The sequence below is a fragment of the Lathamus discolor genome, chromosome 4, assembly GCF_037157495.1.
Source record: "Lathamus discolor isolate bLatDis1 chromosome 4, bLatDis1.hap1, whole genome shotgun sequence".
Classification (NCBI taxonomy): domain Eukaryota; kingdom Metazoa; phylum Chordata; class Aves; order Psittaciformes; family Psittacidae; genus Lathamus; species Lathamus discolor.
The window spans coordinates 95245600-95268816 of record NC_088887.1 but is presented as its reverse complement, the minus strand read 5'-3'; the positions used below and the strand labels follow the sequence as shown (position 1 = coordinate 95268816).

Sequence of the window (23217 nt, the reverse complement as noted above, 5' to 3'; positions counted from 1 at the left end):
ATTAGCTATAAATAACCCGGGTGTATATTTCAAAGAAAAGGTATAATCAACCTTAATGTAAAATTCAGCAGAAGCTCATTTATGCCTTGCCCTGGCTGTGACTTATTTATTATTACTTTTTAAATTCAAATAGAAAAATATACGATTCCCCAGTCATTGCCAACCTCTCACTGCGAGACAACCTCCCAGGGACACAGGTTTATCACGGATTCAAATGGTAACTTGAAACAGGAGCCCCTTGTAAAACTCTTGGCAGCAGATCCCTGGACGATGAGGATGGGAAAGGAGCAGAACCTGTGATTGTTAACTCCTTTTATCTCGTCCTTAATTGTGCATGCAGTGACCAAGGGGAAACCTGATTTTTTTTAATTACCTTTTTTTTACCCTAAACAGTGTAAGCAAAACAAACAAAAAAATAATCAGTATTGGCTCATATGCACACGCACACACACAGAACGACTGGTCTCTTTATACAAGAAGGAAGATCATCTGAAGTGCACATATAATCAGACCTAGGGAAAAAGGCAAAGCTTAAAGAAACTTGAATAAAGATTATGAACTCTTAAAAAAAAAAAAAAAAGAAAAAAAGAAAAAGAAAAAGCCATTCACTGCAGTTATATTTACCTGGCAACACCAGGTAACATGAGATAATGCACAAAAGCACTGATGGGATTTTAAGCATACAGCTTGACATTGCCAGCACATTTAATAGCTTGCTTTTGACAAGAGCTTGTCAGAAGTTCTGTACTTCTTTTCCTTTGAAATGCTGAAGAAGCAGCAGAACAGAGCTTTGCGATGCAGCATCAGGGGCATAGATAGAAACATGACAACCCTCTGAAGCCCAGAGGATTTTTTTTTAATTCATTTTATCAAATTACCAAGTAAGGCAAGGGAAAACGCTTGTCATCTGGCAGACAGGATACAAACACAGACCCTAACTTGTGCAACTGCCTTTGAATTTTTGAAAGCTTATTTGCAGTGGACTGGGGAAGGTTGGAGGCAACCGGCCTACATAGGAAGGTGTCTCAGGTACAGACTTTATTTTGTCTGCACATAGTTTTGAGGCACAATGATCAACATGTTCGCTCTACAAGACGTTATGCAATGAACTCAGCAAAAATAAAAGTCTTTTCCTTGCTTCCTTAAGCAGCAAATGTGTATTAATCCAGCATTCACTCATATAAAGAAAAAAAAAAAAACAAAACAAAAATCCAAGACACAGTCAACTGACCCCACGAAGGAGTTTACTAACATTCTGGTTTCCCCCTACAAACCATTATAATGCAGATTTCTGGGATATATGCAAAGCCTGCTTAAACAAGTTCATTCACTCATGGGACAGAAAATCAAGTTTAACACCACCAGATAGATGGCTTTGAAGGTTATTCTTGTTTATTTTGTGTGATAATGAGAAGCTGAGTAAATGATAAAAGTATTTTTTATTTCCTCAAAAGCTCAAGTTTAATCAAAAACATCGGCTCTTCATCTCACACCCAAGTAGCTTACTCCCACCAGACCCCTGCTGCAGACCTGCATCCTCTCAGCATTCTTCCCAGGCAAAATCCACATATTATAAATGTATCAAGTTAATATACAATAGAAATAATTACTGTTTACACTATGAACACCACCATATTCTTTCACTGATCGGATCCTTGACTCACAACCCCCTTTTTACCCTTTCTGCTCTCTCTTTTTTCAGTTTAACAGACCTCTGAGGCTGAGGCCAATCATTGTTTGTCTGCAGAGCAGCTCACGTGAAGCTCCCTGAGATATCAGGAGAAAAACAACAATAACAGCTGAAAATCAGCAAAAAGGGTGCATTAGTTTTCAAGTCAATAGCTCCCCTGTAAACCAGCTGCTCCCAAAACTGATCAGAACTGCTGAAGGAGAAGGCTGTGCAGAGTGAAACCATTCAGAGGAGCAACCTCTATCTTCACCCTCTTTATGATTCCATCCCCAACAAACATTTTTGTCTAGGGCAGTTCCTCTCTTTATGGGGATTATTGGGAGAAACCTTGCAGAGGCACAGAATGAAAAGGGATGTCACCCTTTCTCTGTTCAAATTCTTGAAGAAACCATGACAGCAGCAGGCAGGACAGGAGGACGAGCACAGGAAGCAAGGTGTCTCTATTGGACCATTAAATCAAACACAGGAGTATGCGTCTGTCCTCATGATCAACAGAGTGTGCACTGGGGGGGAAGAAGTCCCTGCCCAACAAGCAGCTGGGACTGCTGGTTAGCCACGCTGACCCTTTCTGACATCCTTAGCTGAACCAGAACAAACCACGCTTATCACCAAGAGCTGGGAAGACATCAACCTCCCTTTCTCTCCAGAGCATCACAGCAGCAATAAAGACAACCAGCTGTCAAACTGAAGCCAGTCAAACTCAGTTGCTAAATTTAAGCAACCACACAACAGGACATAACTGACCAGAGCAGCATGACAGCCCTTTAGATCCACTTACATTTCTGCAGGCACAAAAACCCTCGGCAGATCTTCCCAGCACAGAACTATGCCAGAAGTGCAAAACAACACCAAGGGCATGGCCAGCCCTCCTCAGCACACGCATCTAGAAAGACCCTGGCATCGGCTGGACACGCATCCTCTCAGAGGCTGCCCACAGAGCAGCTCATGTTGCTTCCCACCCCGCAAATACATAGGGAGACTCACCACCCACATGCTACTACTCAGCTTCAAAACCCTATTAAGGTTGCTAAGTGACAACAAAGTAGCACGATCTCACACCATTTGCAAACCCCAAACGTTTAAAGGCAAGGAAATTAATGGTTCAGATAATCATAAACCTCACACCGCCCATCTAATAAACAAATAAATTCTCATCAAGTGTAAAACCTTGTTGAATTCATTGTAATAATGTTAACGCTCCCTGAAGTACAGCTCAGGTTTTTGCTACCCTGCTTTTAGTATCTAAGTGGTGAAATACCACTTGCTTCTAAGCAGGAACATTAGTCAAATGAAAAACTTAGCTGGAAAAAAAGATTATCTGCCCTTTCTTCATAATTATGCAATATATCAGGATAATTCCTACACAGTAAAAGTTTTATAAGTCAGCTACATTCTGACTTCATGTACCAAATTTGTATGGCCCACATCCAACAAGCACTTAAGCACCGGCTTAATTTTAAGAAGTAATTAATCATATAAAAGTGTACAGGACCACTAAACTGTTTCGGTATGTGCTTAAATGTTTTAATAGAATAAATCCCATATTTCATTTTAAATAGCATTTATTGCAGTGGTCTTACGTTTAGCATATCAATGAAATAATATTTATTTCGGGTCAGCATTAAGCTTGTTTGCTGTGATAAATACAATGTTTACATTAAGAAAGAACAAGCTTTCTTTTTACTGTGACGTGAAGGATGTAAGTTATGGCTGCCCCCGAGCTAGGCTTTGGGTTTTTTTCGCCATTGCTAGGAAATTGAGAGTTGTGGTTTGAACTTGGTACAGCAGAGCTGTGGTTACCACACTGTTATTTAGTAGCCTGTTCTTAGGTTTTTAAAAGAAGATTTTGGAGAACACAACTTACTTTTTGGAGGCAGGAAGGAAAAGGATAAAAGAGTAAGAAGGTGGCAAATACAAAGGTGAAAGGAAGAGTTATCTCTCTTCAGAAAAGGCACAATCCAGGCACCAATATATCAAATTGAATTAAATGAACAAAGCTAGCCATACTGTTGAAAACTTTATAACATCACATTCACTTATGTTACAAAAAACTATAAAGAATTTCAAAAACTTAATGGCCAAGCAAACAAAATACTGGTCTTGTGGTTCCTCTGCAAGTGAGCTACTGACCTACCTTCACGACTCTAAACTGTAGCTTAATTACCCATATTAGAGTAAAATATCCAAAACATCAGAATGAATAAATGACCATTCATTTATACCCAAAACTCCATATTCTGAGCTTCAATGAATTCACATAAAAACACACATTACCTTCTGGCTGCACTTAGATTTCGAGGTCTCCAGACTGTATATATTGTTCTACATATCACTTATCAGAAGCATGGTTGGTCAGAGTTCAAAGGAAATGCGAGTAACATTGTTTGGCGTTTGGGGATTTTTGTTTTGGGTTGGGTTTTTCATTTTTTGTTTGTTTGGGGTTTTTGCTTGTTTGGTGGTTTTTTGTTTGGTTGGTTAGTTTTAGTTTGGTTTGTTTTTTTCTAGTAGCCTTATGGTGTGTTTCCAGAGCAGAAACACTGGTCTAAGATGCCTTTTATTGTCTTCAGCTAGTCAAGAGGATGTCCCCATCCACTAAAGTGTTTAAGGCCAGGCTGGATGGGGCTTTGAGCAACCCGATCTAGTGAAAGTTGGCCCTGCCCATGTCAGGGGGGTTGGAACTAGATGATCTTTAAGTTCCCTTCCAACCCAAACCATTCTATGATTCTATGAATACTTCCCTTCAGATAATGGCTTTGTGACAGCTAGACAGACTGCGCTTTTGATCACTACTTCAATTACAAAATCACTGTAATTCTACATATTCTGCTGCGGATATCCAAACTAACTTGGCTAGCCCAGCTAGTCATACAGCAGTCATACAGCAGTCTTGTATCTTGGATTCTGTTGCAACTGCTGGAAACAATTCAAAATGTCCACAGATTATCTAGATAGCCTTACATGGATAAAGACCCAGCTATAGAATAGTCCTTCCTTGAGCTCTGGCATGCCATTATGTGTCTTCAGGGCCACATGCATGAAGTCCACAAGATAAGGAATCTCAGAAAGGGCTTCCGAGTTGTCATTTATTCTTGAATTAGTCTCTTCCTGTGCTTCCTAAAAAACAGAAATTCTCCATAAACTACACAGTAAGATCAATGTGTTTCACCTGATCTTTTCTGGCAGAAAAAGCATTCCCCAGCTTCTTGGAACAAAATACAAAACAATCAAAATCTCTTATATTAAATATGAGAGTGTGATTATCATCCCTTTTTTTTTTCAACATTCACAGCTCACCAGCTGGCTGGAACTTAAAAAAAACAAAATAATAAAAAAAAAAAAATCATGTTACCTTCAATACAAAATAGCATTAACCCTTCAAAGATTCTAGGGGGAAAACAGAAAAGTACCAAAACCAACCCTACCTTTGAAGACCTGCTTGTGTATATCTACTGAAAAACATTACAAGCTCCTCCTTTCTGGTACTTAGCTAGCAATTTAAGCTTTGCCAATACATGCATCACTAAAATGCCTTAGCAGATTTCATTTCAGTTTTATACAAACATGTGTCAGCATGTGGAGTGGTAATGACCACTGTGCCTTAAATAGTGTAACTCTTTCCATTATAACCCTGCTTGATTCTATGTATTGCATTCAGTCCAGTCATTTTTAACTTCCCCAAACTACCATGTCTTTGGCTGAAATTTTCCATTAATTGACCCTTTTTTGAAAGCTTATATTGAGAAACAGCAAGTATAAGAAGGAATAAATATTGCACACCATTTCACACTAAAAACCGGTTTGCTTTGTCAAGGCATACTCTAGAACTCAATAATATATATATATATATGAAACATTAAACATATTGTTTTGTGCATAAGTATGTGTGTCTGCATGTATCAGGAACATAGACTGATGAACTGATTCTGTCTAGTTCACTTTAAAAATAGGTTAAAGTCCCCGGGATGCGGGGAGGGAATCAAATTTACCAGATTCTACAAAAGTTGGGGGAAAAAGAAAAGTTGGTGGAAAATTTTACTAAGGATGTATATATAGTACAACTAATTTAATTGCAGACTGAAAATGATAGAAAATATGAATCCTGAAGACAGATATGCAGCAGCACCCTTCAACCTCTTCTGTGGGCACTGCCAGGTGCCAAGATCTTGAGGGCAATTGCTACGCACTTGGGCACTTTAGTTCTGCCCCATGCTGTGCAAACATAATAATAAAGCTTACTGACTCTACATGTGTTGCTGCAGTTGCAGAATAAATCACAAGATTACAATACGTTTTGAACCTGTACAGGTTCAGATGATCCTCATGCATTGTACAGGATCCCTTTTAGGGTTAACTGCTACTGCAGCATTTTCCTGACAACTTCTGATGCACAAAAATCACATCTCCTTAAGCAGAAAGGAATCAACCACTATTTATCTCAGTAAATCAGGAACTATCAAAGATAGTAAAAGCACATTACATTGCAGAGAATGATGTTCTTTAAGTCTACTTTAAGTCTACTACTAGTATCAACCACAGCACTTTACATTTAGGTGAATTAACAAGCTATAGTAATCGGATAGAAATGTATACCAGAAACAAACAGGAAGTGACTACTGGGACTTGGCACTGTCAAATGTCACCATATGGAAGAGGTTAGAAACTTTTTTGAACGCTCAGTTCCTAAATGGCTGGTGTTATCCACTAAGGCCAATAAAAACACAGTGGGGAATTTAATTAATTTACTTTTATTACTCCATAATGATTTAGGATCGCTTAAAAAATATATTAAGGCCTCAGATAAGATAATTCCAGTAACAACTCTTGCCATTTAACTAAATAACACTGTATCATCTCCACTAATTATAACATACTTATGTTTCTGAACATCTTTCACGTTACAGTAATTTTATTATTAACAAAAAACACTGGGGGGAAAGAGAGGAAGAAAGCATCCTCCCAGATACATTGTAAGTGTGTTTATCTTGCTCAATACACCATATTTTCTTGCATTTCCTGATTTACACTTTCTGCTCCAGAATGTCTGCTTCATCCAAAAATAAACACAGGCCAGAAACCAAATTGCAGATTTGAGAGCAAAACACATATCCAGCAGAGCTTTCCCATTAACTGCACATGGACCCATCAAAGTAGGAAGCCAGGTCAGTGATGAAAGTTCTATTCTTCATATGCACCTTTTTGCAGACAGTACTCAAGACAAGAGTAGGAACTGTAACTGTGCTCATCTGACGACTCTACTTCCAAGTATCCCGGGACTATTTCATATTTAATCTTGTGCTCATCCCCAAGATGAGCAGAATTTAAAGACAGAAAGTGTCTGCTCTAATTTGAACCTTCCCTTCTCAACAGGTTCCAGATATAAAGAACTGAAGCAAGACCATCTTTTTAAGGAATGTACTTTGCACTAAAGTGATTAACTTTAAAGAAACTAGAAGCCAGTTGATGACAGGCAGAGTTTTTGAGCTGTAGCCCCAAGAACTGAAGCCATCTGTTTCATTTAAGACAGCACCAACCCTGCCCGTCCTAACCAGTGTCTTTAAAAGTTACAAAGCCAAGTTTAACGGAGACACACAGAGAACTTTCCACATCTTCAATCCACAGTACAACACTCTACGTCATCATATATACTGCATCAAAACTGTCCGAATACAGTTTTCCAAAGTCCTCATAAAAACAAAATACATATTACAAAAATGATTTTTACCAAGACGCTTTTTATATATGAAAGATTCAGGTCTCCCACAGTGGGGGGAAACGGTGCATAAGTATCACCCAGTCAAGAATCATTTCAATGCTCTCCATTGGGGGATTTTGTCTCAAAACTGCTCGAACTTCACAGGGTACCTGCCACCTGTCTGTTCCTTTGCATTTCCTCCAGAGAACACACACAAGCTCCACAGATGCAATAGTTTCCAGCATGAGGTTTAAAGATGCTGACTTTAATCTCACAAAAGTGCTAATCAGTTTTGGTCCTGACTCCCCTAAAGACACCTACTGGTACAGTGTTGCTCATGTCCCAGGCTTGAGCAAACAGGTAGCTTGGTAAAACAAGGCGCTGGCCCAAACAATAGTTTAGTCTCTGCACTAAGATTTGTTCTCTCCTCCTCAGGTTTACAGACACCAAAACATGTTGATCTTCAAGTTTTCTATTCAGGGAAATTAGTAATGGCCATGTTTTGACACAGATGCGCCTTTAAAGTACTCTAAAAATGCGAGGAATACATATGCATGAACTGAAAATACACCCGTAATAGAACCTACCTAAATGTCTGGCCCTGTCATTCATCCATTCCTCATAGTGATCTACTGTAGAAGTAGTTCCACGTAAGTCAAGCGAGCAGTTTGCAGAGGAAGTTACTATTCAGCGTGGGCAAGCTATGGTAAAACTGACTTCTAAGTAGAACTGTGAGCATATGATTAGCATGTCACAAACAAGCAATGAACTTCAGTGTAATTACATCTCCCAATAGAGTATTCTTTCATTTTCCCATTCTGTTTTTCACCCCCTGCCCTCGGCCAAATAATTAATTGGTTTTATGCAGGAAGAAGAGGGCAAAGCTTAAAAACTCGCTTTGAGCACTACAGGTGTTAGAAATCCTTAGACTTATGTTTGTGCTAGCGAAAGCGGTTTGCTCTTATACATACATTTGCTAAATCTTATTATACACACGTTAAAAAAAATCCACTCCTGAATGATTCTATCTGCAAAGTACGACCATATGGTAGCTTTCACAAATGATCAACTGTACCAAAACATCTAAAAATAACTTCTTCCTTAAGTAAAATAAAAACAATTACCAGCAGAGACTTTTGGGTATAGTTCTGAGCTAAGGAATCAATACCACGTTGCTGACCTGCTTCAAGTAAGTATATAAGCAACCTCCAGAGAAAAATAGCACAGTGTTAAATGGCCCACAAGCATCAATGATAAATGTAATAAACACCTTTTGGGTTCTTTCAGAAGTCTATTCTTAGCTGTAAGACAAACCCAACCCATTTAATTAAAACTTTAGCTTACAAACACATTCACCAAGTAAGTGAAGCTTAACAAATCTAATTTGAATGAAAGGGACTAGCTGGGTAAAAGAGCAGCTCCCTGATGTTCCTTGCTCTAGTGGTTTCATGTAACCACTGATCACCAACTACTACAACAGCAAACACACAACACCCTTAAACTAAATGGGAGTTGTCTGTCTAAATATAGCTACTTTTAAAAAATGCATTGTGAGTTATAAAATAAAGTGTTCCTGAATTATTTAACATGGTCTCATCTTTAACAAAGATATATCACTTTTAATTAAATTGAAAGAAAGATGTTTATATCTGGAGTTGCATATCAGTGTAAATTGCAACCAGAAAAGCAGCATCTTATGACTCAAATTATGTCAGCACACATTTTTTCCTATATATACCTGATTTACAGAAACAGAACTGAGACACAAACAAAGATAAGCAAAAGCATGACGTGCAGACCTGTCTTAGAACTTCAGGCTTTGCATTCATTCCCAGCCCCCTGACAGAGAATAACCTGCAAACCTGTAAGGGTTGGTAGGAACTGGCTGGGATCTCATGCTCACAAACCTGTTTCAGTAACATCCATAATCAGCGTGTATCAACCTTTGATATGCAAGTATCAACCTTCGTGAGAGTTGAACCTCAAATACACTTACCACCACCTCAGAGAGTAAAGCATCACATTCTGTCACTTTTAAAACGTTCTGAAGACCACCACACAAAAGTGGTGTTAAAGCTGAAAGTGCAGGACAATGTTTTCAACACGGTGCAGTAGTATAGGAAATAATGCATTATTTACTATAGTAACCTTTAGCCAGGCCTTCATTCACAAAAGCAAAATCAACATTTTAGCAACAAAATGGTATGACATGTTGTGTTTAGGTTTCAGGAAAAAATTGTTTGCCGCCTCACATAATGGGACAATGCTCCCGTCTAACAACTGACGCTTTATGTTTCAAAGTGGCTGCCTTTTGGATGTAGCGTGTGAAGCAAAAGCTCAAGGGAAGAACAGCACCAATCTGACCGGACTCCACAAACACATCCTTACTAACTTTAATGGGTGCTCTGTAAAGGAAACACCACATGACCTATTGTCTAGAAATCAAAGTGTAAGTGTGATCTGCCTGGGCCTGCACGGAGTCGCTTTGCCCCTCAGAACCAGACACTTAGCAGCAAAACCCTTCATCTTGATGCCGCTGCACCCATCAGCACTGCTCAATGCAGCTTTGTGCAGACCCCATCTCTGAATACGGACCACGCTCTGCGGAAAGTCGCGGGATCCTTACACAGAAAGTAAGTCAGGTCTAGATATTTTTATACTTCTAAAAGCAGGCTTGCTTAAGTTCATGTTCCTGGAAAAAACGTGATGTAAATACACCATCCATCAAAAAGTTAATTCCACCAGGATGACTCCGGCAGCCAAAACCTGCAGTAACTTGAAATTTTGACAGCTGCTTTATGCATCCAGCCCCACGAGCGACCTGCAATAGAAGTTTCGCTCCCGTCCCGCGAGGTGCCTTTCGAACTGGAAACGCCGTTTCCCTCCTTGGCGCCACTCCCGCTCCCAAACGGGAGTCCGATGTGCCACCACGGGCTGGCCGCCGGAACACACGGCGGCGGCCCCCTGGGACCGGAGAGGGGAGGGGAGAAGACGGGGATGTGGGGCAGGAAAGTTGGTGGGCACGGGCTCGCCGACACGCCGTGCGGAGGGAGGGCGGGATCCCTGCGGCAGCGGTGCCCGCCGCCGAGGAAGAGGAGCCGGAGGGAGGCAGCCCGCCGCTTCCCCCACACCCAGGACGCCGGGCAGGGCAGGGCGGCTGCCGGGGCAGGCGGCTTCCCCTCCGGCCCCTAGGAGCCCCGCCGCCCCGGGGGGCTCTTCCTGCCAGCCGGGGACAGATGTGGACGCAACAGCTGGACGGGGAGGAGGGGAGAGGGAAGAGAGGGAAGGAAGGAAGAGGCACGGCTGCCTCACCCCCGGCCCCCCCGCCCGCCGCCGCTCCCGGGGATGCGGGCGGGATGCAACGGCCGGCCCCGGCTCCAGCCTGGCCTCTCCGTAGGATGGGGATGGAGAAAGTTGCCCCGGAGGCAGCGGGGCTCGCCGGGTCCTGCCGCCCTTACCTTGCTGCGGATCTGGCCCGAGGTGGACACTTTCCGGATGAGTTTCTGGGGGCCCTCGTGCTCCCCTTCGCTGTCCGACGACTCGTCCGCCGGCCCTGCCGCCGCCGGGGCCTGAGGCTGGGGCTGCTGCGGGATCCCGACACCGCTCATCCCTGATTCGGCCCCGGCCATCTTCCCGGACTCCTGCCGAGAGAGAGCACACGAGCCCGGCTCAGCCAGGGCAGCCGCTGCCGCTCCCCTCCCCGGGGAGGAGGAGGAGGCGGTGCGGGAGGGTGGGGAAAGAGGCGGTGCAGAGGGGAGGGGACGGAGGCGGCGGTGGAGGGGACGGAGCCGGGCGCTGGCGGAGGCGGGCGGACCGCCCGGCCGCCATCTTCCGCCGCCCCCTCTGGCGGGGAAGGGCCGCGGGTCTGCCCCGCACCGGCCCCGGCTGCCGCCGCTGTCCGCTCGCAGGGGCTGGGACGCCGCTGAGCGGGGCCGGTGCGGGCCGGCTCGCTCGGCCCCCTGGGGCTCTGCCGACGGGCCGCCGCCGGGTCCGGAGCTGCCGAGGGTCCCCCCGCACCTGCCCGGGCGCCCCCACGGAACCGGGTCCCGCGCGGCTCAGAGGGGGAAGCCGAGTCCTAAACGTTCCACGGCAGCGCAGCAAACCCGCCGGCTCTGGGGCGGGAGGGCTGCCCATCGGCCGTCCGGCCGCGGACCGTGCTGCTCTCCGTGGGGCCGCGGCACGTCTCTGGGGGACTGGGTGGACGGCATCTAACGCGATGGGCGCCTCCTCATCTGTGCCTCCGGCCGGCCCGTCCCGTGGCATCCCTCAGCGTCAAAGCACTGGGCAGTTCTGTCAAATGCACGCATTGCTTTCCAGTTATTTTCTCCTATTAGTTTTAATTTTCTTCTTACTCCGTTCTTTTTTTCTTTTTTTTCTTTTTTTTTTTTTTTTTTTTCTTTGTAAAAGAGGAGCCTTTTCTTTTTGGGGAAAGAAAGGGTCAGTTTTCCCTTTTAATCTCAGATCTGGCAGCACACACGATCTTGAAATGTCACCACATGTTCTGAATTGTGGGACTTCGAAATGATTGTGGTTTGTATGTAGTCAAGTGTTCAAAATAAGCATTTAAATCACAGCAATACTAAATAAAACACACAGCTCCTAGCTGCATGGACCGGATTAAACATAAGAAAGCAATCAATGCTTGTGGCTTCTATATCCCCACAATTCTATTTATATTTCTAGAAAGGCAACTGACATCTCTTAATATGCTAATAGAATGCTGCAGTACCTAAATACAAGGCAGTTAATGAGAAACAAAAACAAACCCCTGGTGTACAATCTATCCTACAAGGCAGACACCTTGCTACCACCTGAATTTCATACAAACCAGAGTATTCCATCTCTTCTATTGAGACTTTTATTCACAATAATGAAAATTAAAGATTTCCATGAAGCCATACCGGTCTTGTGGCTTAGTACTGTGTTACTGCACCAAGTACTTCAAATGTGATTCTGCTTCACATAGGATCACTTAACTACTACGTTATATTTTAAAACATGGCAAAAAATAGATTAAAAAATAAAATATGCATTAAATTATATTTTAAATGCATTCTGACCATATTACCTGTAATCCCTATTAGAATAACAATAGGGCCTAAATCCTACTCTCAGTACCACATGTCGAAACAGATGAAGTTTTCGTATCATGCCTTCTCCGTACAGGCTAATTGTGAAACTAAGGGATGATTCTTGTCTTGTCTCACTCTTCACCTGAGGGTGAGTTCTCATTTTTCAAAAACATGGGATCAAACTTGGGCAAGCACAAGTCTGTACTGCTCTCAGTGAATTAATCTAGGCCGCAGCTGGGAAGAAAGCTAGGTTAAAAGCAGTGTTTACAAATGCTTGTTCTTTCCATCCACCCTTCCTTCTCTTCTGCACCTTAATTTCAGGAACACCAAATTACACCAGAAAACATCTCACTGCAATTCCTTTAGTCTTCTGAAGGTAAATGACAATTGAACATTGCAAGAGGACAAAAAGGTTTTCTAATCCATACTAACATGTCTGACATGTAACCATGGCTGTGATTTGAGGAACACTTAATGCTAACAGAATATCAGCAAGACTGAGTAACTCCATTTAATTCAACTGAATTAAACAGCACTAGCCGAACAACACTACTTGTGGTGTTGTGCATGCGACTGCTATATGTTTGTGTCACAAGACTAGGATCCTGGGCGAAGTTACATCCAAAACTTCGTTACATGGTTACAAGTGATCATTTCACCCATGAAGAACACCTTCCTAAATTCAGTCAAAAACGTGTGATGAGAGAGTACAAGGGAAAGGCACACACAGGCAGTGAATTACTAAAGTGCATAATTTGGGATTAGGATGTTTGAATTCAGGGGGATCATGAACTTGACTCCATTGATGACCCAAAACTTGTACGTTTAAGGCTTTGGGTTTGGGTTGTGGGCTTTTTAATAAAATAACATCTGATTGCTTGTTTCCTATATACTTAGACCTTGATCCTAAAAACATCAGGTGGTTAAAGTGTATTTCCAAAATACAGCCTTCCACTGAAGTTTTGGGATCGTAAAGGCACAGCACCAGTATTTTCCAGAGGAAGACACTAATCTGGTTTGTTTTCAAACTGCTTTCACAAGTGGTTACACTAATTTAAAAACTTGTCTTTAATTCCAGAAAATATTGACCATTTATGAATGGATGTAAATGCATTGCTTCATCATTATTAGGTGGAAAAGTAAAATCATAGAATGGTTTGAGTTGGAAGGGACCTTAAAAATCATCTAGTTCTAACCCTCCTGCCACAGGCAGGGACACCTTCCACTAGACCAGGTTGCTCAAAGCCCCATCCAACCTGGCCTTGAACACTAACAAAGTTACTAATTTGGTTTTTATATATAACAGCTCCTGTGACATCCAGTGGCTATTACAATGCCAGCAGAGGAGTTGGAGATCTCCTTAGGTATCTGTACAGCCAGCTTCACTAGATTTCTTTCTTCACTAGATTTCATCTCAAATACGTAAAAGCTGGTAAAAGAGTATCTGTAGGTGAAACAGGCAATAAATGCAGTTATTCAACTTCTGTTCCCTTTCAGAGCTTAGCTAACAGCCCTGGCTTCTGCACAGGCTCTGCACCTCACAGAGGGCATCATGGATTCTCACATGGGCTACCTTGTTGTGATCTTCCTCTCTCCTGACTGACCAAACACAAAAACTGGATTACGAGGAGATAATGCACCAACCTTTCACTTCCAAGAAAGTCATTTTCATCATGTCTCAGTAAACTTCAGAATGCAATGAAAAAAAGAAGTACTAGGATTGTTCTTTCAGGTCACCTAATGTGAAGATTTCAGTAGTAATAACCTAAATCTGAGTAGTAATAACCTAAATCTGCAAACGATAAGAGATGTCCTGCAAGTACAGTTCAATGAGAATATGGTTTCTGTGAAGTACATAGTGGAATCTGTGTAATTACAGGCTCTAAAATCCACAGTCGTCTAATGTTTACAGAGTTCTTCAAGATGGAGGAACCAGGCGTTAAGTGTTCTTGAAAGTACCTGAGTTATTCATTCATCTTGGCATAGGAAGTTGTTTCTACAAACATACATGTTGCTGGGCACAAGGGTGGTTTTAAAGAGCTCACTGTTTCCACTTCTTTTTCTTTTCAGAGGTATTGGTAGTTAGATAATCAGGGTCCAGTTCCAGCCTTTACCCACATAAAACTGCCTAAGATAGCCATGATCACTTCACCTTAGTAAGGACTGCCAACTTGACTTCCATCCCTTCATCTCACAGCTGAAATTCTCCTAGGTGATCTCTGTCACACTCAGTATGAGAAATATTAAATAGCTGAATATTCACTGAGCTGAAATGTACTATGATTATTGTAGTGCAAATGGCACCATTAGACTTTTGTGAGCCAGGCTCTTGAAGAATATGGGGCCATATATGCAATCATTAAAAACACAGAAAGTGTTTTTAGCATGTGCTATGTCTTTCATTTAATATACTCAATTCCATGCTTCTTAGTAATTGCCTTTTTTTTCCTAACTGAAGCAAGGGAGCCTGGTGAAAAGCGTAAAGAAATGTTGGCATTTAAAGGGAGATGGCAACTGATACAAAACAGCTCCACTAACATCATTTGTGCTATGCCAATTGGTATCAGCTAATGATCTGCCCTTCAAATTCAAAGAATCCGGAAGTGCTGGGTATATATATGCACTGTGAGAACATACTAACTCAACCACATCCAGTTCCAATAGTAGAATATGTGTTGCTAAAATGCATGTGCAATCTAGAAAAGAATCCAAATACACATGCACTGTAGCTGCACTGGATATTATAATGCAGACTAACGCATTATTTGATTCCAGGAACGTAAATTATTCCAGCTTTACTATCGTTTCTCTTTGCAACAAGCGTATTTACCTCCTTTTCTCTAGGTCATTTTGGAATCAATAAACTGAAGGGCAATATTTTTTTTCCCTCTACCTCAAAAAGTGGATTAATAGTAGTATCTGTGTCAGGTTAACAGTGTTCATGATGTTTAAGTTTTTATTCGATCTTTTCTAATTTCAGTGGTTAGTGATAACTGTACTTTTTAGCTGGGCTCCCCACACTGAGCAAATTAGTTTCAGATCCGCCTGTCTGAACTCCCTCTGTAGATCAAGTTAGCCATGTTATTCTTTCTTGGCTTCCTTACCAAAGGGGATGCCAAACTGCAGCAAAATGTATGCATACCAATGTTAAAGAGAGTAACTACATCGCTGATGGCTGTTTCAGGAGTAGCTGAGGCAATCCTGTAATCTGTAGATTACAAAAACGGTGTACGCTTCAGAGTGAAAAGGTGTAAACCAGTGGAGGTTGTCAAAATAAAGCATCATTTTGCAAATGTGTTAGGACCCATCTATGCATTTCAAGGGAAAGTTAAACTCAAGACTCAGGTCTCATGTGAATGTCAGGTGTAGACCTTTGTAAAACATATATTACATGTATTTTGAGTACAAAGCCACTGAATCTCTCTTAGAAGAATGCAGGATGAGCCTCACATTTTCATTACTTTTATTGAATTCCATCACGGAGGATCTAATGGCGACTCAGTGGAGTCAGGAAGAGTTTTCCTTTCAAAGTGAGCTGTGAGTTAAAGAAAGGACTTTATAGAAATTTGAAACTGCACACAGACAAGTCCAGCCCTGACAGGCAAAGGAGAAGTCGTGGCTCCATTTGAGGTCCATCACGTATTTCTCATCACAGCTACAGGAAAAGCACTTCCCAATGACTTGTGACAATTTGCATAGGTAACGAGCTTGCACAGACTCAAAAGCTGCAATAAATAGTTGCTTCTGTCCTGTTACTCTTTTTTCTTTGAGAGTGAGGGAGAGTTCCGGGCACTTTTGTTTTTCCCTTCATCATGCAGTTCTTCACCTCCCTTGTCCCCATTATAATAAAAAGCCTGCTCACGAGTGGATACAAAGAATGATGTGGCTTTTGCCACAAAGGCTGTGTATTTTACCAGCAGGTTACCAGGTACAGGATTGAGTGGTTTAGCTGAAATTAGAGTCTTGTAAAGGAAATGAGTACAGTGGTTAATACTAAAACTGCATTCATGGATGTACTCTAACAAATGCAGCAATGAAATGATAAACATGACCCAAATCCTGGTGCTTACTGGGGGAGGGGGAAATGGAGAAAAAGATGTGCTCCTTGTTTATCTGAGCCCTGTGCACAGAAGGAAACGGGTTTGGATGCTTCAGCCAGGATACCGCATTTCCAAGCGGAGGGGCTGTTATCCATCAGCCTCCCAAGTTTCAGCTGACTTTCAGATGACGGCAGCCAATTTAAATGTCACTGTTTAATAGGATAACGCATTCGCGGGAATCAGCTTTGCCGCCTTCCTCCCACGATGTCTTCATCTCTCCAGGCAAAAATCTCGGGTTTCCCTTGCCTGATCCTTTTGGTGTCAGCTCCATGCTACCGGAACACGCATACAGCTGTTTTCCCTATCACAGCTGCATCTCCGGCAGCAGCTTTGGGGCTGGAGGACTGCAGAGGGCAATGAAGGGGGATGTTCAACTTCACAACAGAAATGAGGCTTGTAAAAATGTACTTGCAAGGGCTACAAATCCTTACAGGGAAGGAGGTGAACCTAGTTCACCCTGGGTATTTCCAGGGCTGGGCTGCTGCTTTCCCGGGGGCGAGCACACTGAGCCAGGCAAAGTACGGCTCTCACACAGCTGCTCTTTAAAACTGGGTTTACAAGTAAAACCAGGGCCTCTGGACCAACGCAACGAGTTAGCAAAACATGGCACAGCCATCTAAAGGGGAGACTGGCAGCGGCACGGGTCCACGCTTCACGTCACCTCACCAAGTTCAGGGCCAGAGACAGCCCAGCCTTGACCTTTCAGATAGCCTGAAATCTCCCAAGCAGCTACCCAGAGCCTATTTTTAGCTGTCCCTGCCTCATGTGTGTGTGTGTTTGCACAATGGAGAAAAGCCCGAGAGCAGGACCAGACAGCCCTGAAAAGGGAAATCTGATTTTATCGCTGGCTGAGGATGCTGGTGACATGATTTCCTTCAGCTGGAAGGAGGGTCTCCGACTTGCTTAAACAAACCACAAAGCCACTGAACCGCAGCTTTCCTCCTGGCCAGTTCGGGCGCTCCCCTCCCTTCCCGCATCCCAAAAATAAGGTCGGCAGCGGGGGACCCCAGCCCTGGCCTGCTTTGCTGCTGTGACATGAGTGATCCCCAACCTGGCTACAGAAGAAGAAGGGGGAAAGAAGTGTCTCGTTCTGGAAACTGCCTCCCAAAGCTGGACTTTGCTTTTGCTGCGCTAAGAGAAGGCGTTTAATGGTACCAACAGCCAGCCCCCCCCCCCCCCCCCGGCAAAGTTAGAGGCAAGGCTCTCGGAGCTAACCCAAGGCTTTCCACCATGGCAGTGGAACTCGGAAAGGGCGATGAACTCCCCGTCCCCCGGAGGGAAGAGCCCGCCAACAAATAGCCGGACACGGTGCGGGGGGGGAAAGGCTCCGAGCCCCCGTCCAGGCGGGGAAGGGACGGAAGGCAGTGGCCGGGCGCTGCCGCGGAGCGGGGTCGGGAGAAGAGAAGGGACGTGGGGTGGCGGGGGGAGCACCGACAAGGATGACAGCCCGACCCCCCGGCTGAACAATGCAGGCAGGAAAAAGGGTAGGAAATGCCTGTGCAACTGCGAGGCACGCATGTACCTACCAGTTCCTCCCAGGCGGGGCTGCGGGCGCTATAGGAAGGGTACCCATGCTGCTCCATCCCCCCGCAGCAGGTCCCGACCTCCGCGCGGAGAGCGCCGCGGGCAGCGGCGCAGGTTACGCGGGGCTGCGCTTCCCTCCTGCCGCTGCCGCTACTCGGTCCGGCAGCGCGAGCCCAGCGCCGCTCTCCTCCGCGCTCCCCGCTCCTCCCTTTTTCTCCCCCGGCCCCGTCCAGGCCCCCTCCTCCCTCGCTCCCTCCCTCCCTCCCCGCCCGGCTCTTCTCCCTCCCACGGCCCCCGGGCTCAGCCCCGCTCCCGGGGGAGCCGGCCCGCAGCTGCCGCGCCGCTCACGTCGTCACCGCGTCCTCCGGTGCGCGGCCCGAGCCCTCCCCGCCGCCGCCCCGGGGGCTCCTCGGCCCCCGGACCCGACCCAACCCGCCCCGCCCCGGGGAGCCCGACCTATTACGGGCAAATCGCCTTGGGCATAAGCCGGTTTACAGCCGCTTCGGCTGTCTGCGCGGCGGGGCCGGCGGGCGAGGATGGGGGGAAGCCCCCTCGGTGGCACCCCACGGGGTCATGCATCCTTCCCTCTTCCCCGGCCCTCCGGCTCGATGCGGGGCGGAGAGCGGGCTCCGTCTGCACATCACTCGGCTTCCGAGCTGAGTTCTCTCGGGGGCCAGGAGGCGTCAAGGTCAGGACCTGGTGCTGGGGCAGCCCTCAGTGCCCCGCAGGAGGGCTCTGAGAGCGGGGTTCCACACGTTAACGCTCCTCGGGCGGCCGCTTTCCTCCACGGAGGCGCCGGGCGGTCCCACAGGTACCTCAAGAAACATTTCAGACTCGGGAATGTTGAATGGCAAATGCAGAGAAGACAGCATGGATGTGTAGGCCATGTCCATCATGGGGGGGCTTTCACTTCCAGGGCCATCACACCTGCCTTATGGAGTAGCAGGATTCCTCTGCCCTCCATCTTGCCTTTAATTAATTAATATTAATAAATTAATAAAAATAATTAAAAATAATGTATACAGTGTGCATACTTCAGTCTTCTCTTCTTACTAGTTACCAGGATAACCTCAAACACCAGCCAGTGCATTACAACACTTCACATGGAGTGTGTATCTCCAACAGACTCAGCGCTTTCACTCATTCATTTCTCCCTGCTGCTGCAGAGTAGCGGGATATGTGAAAGAGCAGTATTGGAAGGCAGAGTGAAGAAAATGAAGCTCAGTCACCATCCAAAATAATGGTGTCTTCACCCCAGTTTTTCTGTATTCTTTTTCATTCCAGCCCACCTTTTTGGATTTGCAGCTATCATGGTTGATTACAAAAAGTAATCTCTGGGTCATCTATTTGCTAAGTGCAAATGGCAGAAAATGAGCTTGATTTCACAAGAACAAAGAAAGTAATTTGTATTTATGGGAGTTTTATTTAAGGATATATTAATTTTCTTCATGTTTTACAGCTTTTTTCATGCAAAAAGAAAAAAGATGGCACACTGCTACTTGAGCTCTCTCTTGTGCAAAATACGCTGACAATTTACAAGAAGTAGCTCCACTGCTGAATGACAATGAAGTCTTATCTATGCATTTAAATAAGCCTACAGAAAAATCCCATGACATTAAGATGGTGTACCCTTAGACTGGGCCCAAACAAGTGCCACAGCACACAGCTCATTTGAGGAACTGAAATTGCTGCATTTCTCCCAGCAGTAGAAAAAGGAACTATTTTTGTTGATAATAAGTTTATCAGTGGTCTGTTGATGAACTGCTTTGATGGTAAAAGGGTAACCTCAGAGGGAAGGAAACAGGATGACCCAGAGCATTTTGCTTTTTGGAAGGCAACTTTCTAAAGCTGACAGTGAGCAGCAGTTGTCCAAGGATGTCTGGTCTCCTTCCCCTTGTCCCCTGTGTGTGAGATACTGCTGAGGAATGTCATACTACAAAGGGCTTTACATATAAGGGTGAGTGTCACAGTAAGATTAGTCAGCTCCCCTTTCTTCCTCATGATGCACCAGAGGCTCTCACATGATGGTTGTTTACACCTCTCGACATCTGGCCTCTTTAGTGTTGGCCATGCTGGGGCTTTGTGGCGAAAGTGGCCTGCCATGAAATATATGTCATGCTGGCACCTCGTGTTTCCTTGCTTGCTGAAGCACAAAAACTGAAAACTCATATACAAGAACTTTAAGCAATTTGAAGTTACTCCTTCAGCTCCAGCACTGTATGTACCCTTTTGCCCTGAAATACAGATTCTTGCTGGGCCTTCAGCCCTATTTTCTGTTTCATGTGCCCTGATTCTTGTACCTGTGATGAGATACACAATTACATTCACCTCATTTCATCCCCTGGAGTTCAAAGCGTGGTTTCCATAAGTGGAAAGCTAGTATAGGCCCCAGAAGATTGCAACAACCTACTTAGGTTGAAGGTACATTTCAAGGTCTTGTTGGATAAAGAGGGCAGGTATCAGCTGCTGCACAGATCCTGCTAGGTCTAAATGGAACCTATGCAATGCAACTTCAGCTCATCCCTGCTGCCCTTTCAGGCTACTAAACGGCACATTTGATTTTTCCCTTCTGTCTGTGAAGGAGACAGATTTCAGCCTTCACTGAGGAGCCCTGTCCCGTGTGATTTCCCTGCACATGAGCTCTGCTCCCCAGGTCACCAAGCACAGTTTCTGGTGACACCGACGTCTGTGTGCTGCTTGGCTGAACTGGCTGAAAACCATGGGCAAAGTACTTCTTTGCTGAAGAACCTAACTCTGTCAAAGCCAACGTGGAATTTGAGGGCAGATGTCAGAATCACAGGATTATTTTTGTGGTTGTTTGGGGTCATGCTGCCACATTTATAGAAGGGTGAGGGAACTAAGTCAGGCCTGAGGCAAGGATAAGCTTTGTTAGCCAGGGGTAAAGAAGCTGCCTGCTGAAATGAGGGGTGCCCAACTGTCCCCTTGAGAAGATGGGAACACTAGGTTGGGAGAAGAGCTCACCGAAGGCAGGTCTTCACAACCAGCTTGGGAATAGACAGTGATTCTCCTAGCTGGTCTACCAAACTGCATCAAAACATCTCCAGCACAGCCTGAGGGTTGGTTTCATTTAATGCTAATTTTCTGATTTTGCTCCAAGCCATGTTGTTTGTTTGGATTGTTTGGGGGTTTTATTCTTTTCAAGTTTGCCTACTTAGTCTAGACATGTGGGGTTGAATTTCTTGGTAGTCTGCTCCATCTACTGTGTTCAGTGATGCCTCATCTCCCTCTGTCTCTTCTGTTCCCTGCCCTTAATGATTCAGTGAAAACTGGATCAGCAAAGGGAATGTTTCATTATTGACATTTTTTTTACATGAAGCACATTACAAATAGTAACACATGCCTGCCTTTTCTAAGCAAAATATTTTGGATATATTGGACACACTAAAACATACAGCTTTCGATGCCAATGCTGTGCTTAGACATTCACAAGGAAGTCCCCACCTCTTTAAGTATTTCCACTCCCTGATAGGGAAAAAATGAACTTTCTAGGTTTTTTTTCTAATTTGAAGTAGAAAATTTTTAGGGTTTTTTTTCTTACTTTTCCACCAGCATTGCCTTTACAGTGTATCACATAAAGAGTATGCCCTAATTTTCATTAATTTATGCTAATGTGAATCTTCCTTCTTTTCTTGGCACAAAGTATGCAAGCCTAATTTGAGTAAATTCCTCAAGGAAATGTTGTTCTTCATTCTCTTCACTGTAAATATGCTGGTTTTTTTCCTGTTAAATAATTTCGCATAACATTTGAAGGCAGGATTTCAGCAACAAGGCAGTTGGGTAGTTCCTGCCAGACAGACAGGTAGTAACAACCTGCAGTGGGTCATTAAAATGATAAATGTGTTAAATGCAGAGGAAAACACACATGCTCCTCAATTTGGTAACCTTTCCCTGAACCAACAGAATGAGTTCAGAAAAACATTTAAAATATTAAGGTATGTTCTTTCAGTAACAATTATACACAAAATCCTGATTGCTGCCTTGAAACCCGCTACTTTCTGTTCATCCAAACTATTGTAGAAATTCTGTATTTCTCCCATTTTACCATGCCTGATGCTTGGAACCTTTAGCAAGGCACCTAAAAATGTTTTTAGCCTACAGTTTTCATTCACAGATGTTCTCCACCACGTACATTCTCTTTGCATTTTTATTATTCCTCTTGTTACTCTAATAGCCACTTCTGCATGTATCTGTAAGAAACAGGATGCTTTTAAATAATTCCCTGGAGTTCCGGGTCTTACAAGAGGGAAATTATTTATGTAGCTGGCAGAAATTTGTCTGTTTTCTAAATGAAGAGCCTTCAGAAGAAAGAAATCACAGTGAGAAGAAAACCTTGGGAAAAAATGGTTTACTGTAGCAGAAACAGAGCTGTGGAAGGACAATCCACATGCCACTTCATTGCCCTCCCACCACTCCCATTTATCCTTCTCAGTTTTCCCCTCTCAGTATCAGCATCTCCTGCTTGTCCTGCTGTTGTGGACAACCAACTCAGTGCCTCCTTCTGAGAGGCAGGACCAGGGTCTAATGGGGCTGAAGTGTCTTTTCCCTTATGGACTTCATTCAGAGACATCTGGAAGGGGTATGTTTGTCATCCCACCCTTTTGGCCACCCTGACTTGCTGCTGAAGTTGCAAGAGGTACCCTGAAAGTCAGCAGAAAAACAGCATGAAAGCACAGATGGCTGTGGCCTCTGCCAGTGCCCCTGGCTGAGGGCACGTACCAATACATTTACTTTCGCTGAACCAAATTTGAGCCATTCTAGCTTGCCATGGATGGTCTCATAAAAATAGCTGTAGAAAGAGTCATCCAATCACACAGCCCAAGACAGCACTAACTGTATCCAAATTATCCTCAAATGGTATTGCCAGTCCAAACCCTGATGACCAGGGTTATATATCTTCCCTAGACAATGTAGATAGTGAATGACCTAAATCTGCTGTGCTGCAGTTTTTATCTCATCCCCCATGTATATGGAGAACCCATTCCTTGTTGCTTCATATCTTTTCGTGCATTTGGAGGCTGTTGTCACACATTTCTACCCTAAACCAGCCCAATTTCATTCTCATCATTGACTTCACAGCTCACACTTCCAAAGGCATTGCCAGTGCCTCGCTTAACATGC

At 44.1% G+C, this 23217-nt stretch overlaps 1 protein-coding gene and 1 long non-coding RNA gene across 3 annotated transcripts in view; both read right to left on the bottom strand.

Annotated features, from left to right (window-relative positions):
- DGKH (diacylglycerol kinase eta) overlaps positions 1 to 18299 on the bottom strand; it is a 157823-nt gene extending 139524 nt beyond the window's left edge. Inside the window, exons 1-2 of the mRNA XM_065678187.1 lie at positions 18081 to 18299; positions 10841 to 11023 (exon numbers count right to left, since the gene is read on the bottom strand). Coding sequence (XP_065534259.1) covers positions 10841 to 11023; positions 18081 to 18137 — 240 coding nt within the window. The 5' untranslated portion in view covers positions 18138 to 18299. The remainder of the gene's footprint in view (positions 1 to 10840; positions 11024 to 18080) is intronic.
- Positions 18300 to 21690: 3391 nt separating this feature from the next.
- Positions 21691 to 23217, bottom strand: part of LOC136013786 (uncharacterized) — a 33847-nt gene continuing 32320 nt past the window's right edge. For both annotated transcript variants that reach the window (XR_010612369.1, XR_010612370.1), the window contains exon 6: positions 21691 to 22737. This is a non-coding gene — a long non-coding RNA (uncharacterized LOC136013786). The remainder of the gene's footprint in view (positions 22738 to 23217) is intronic.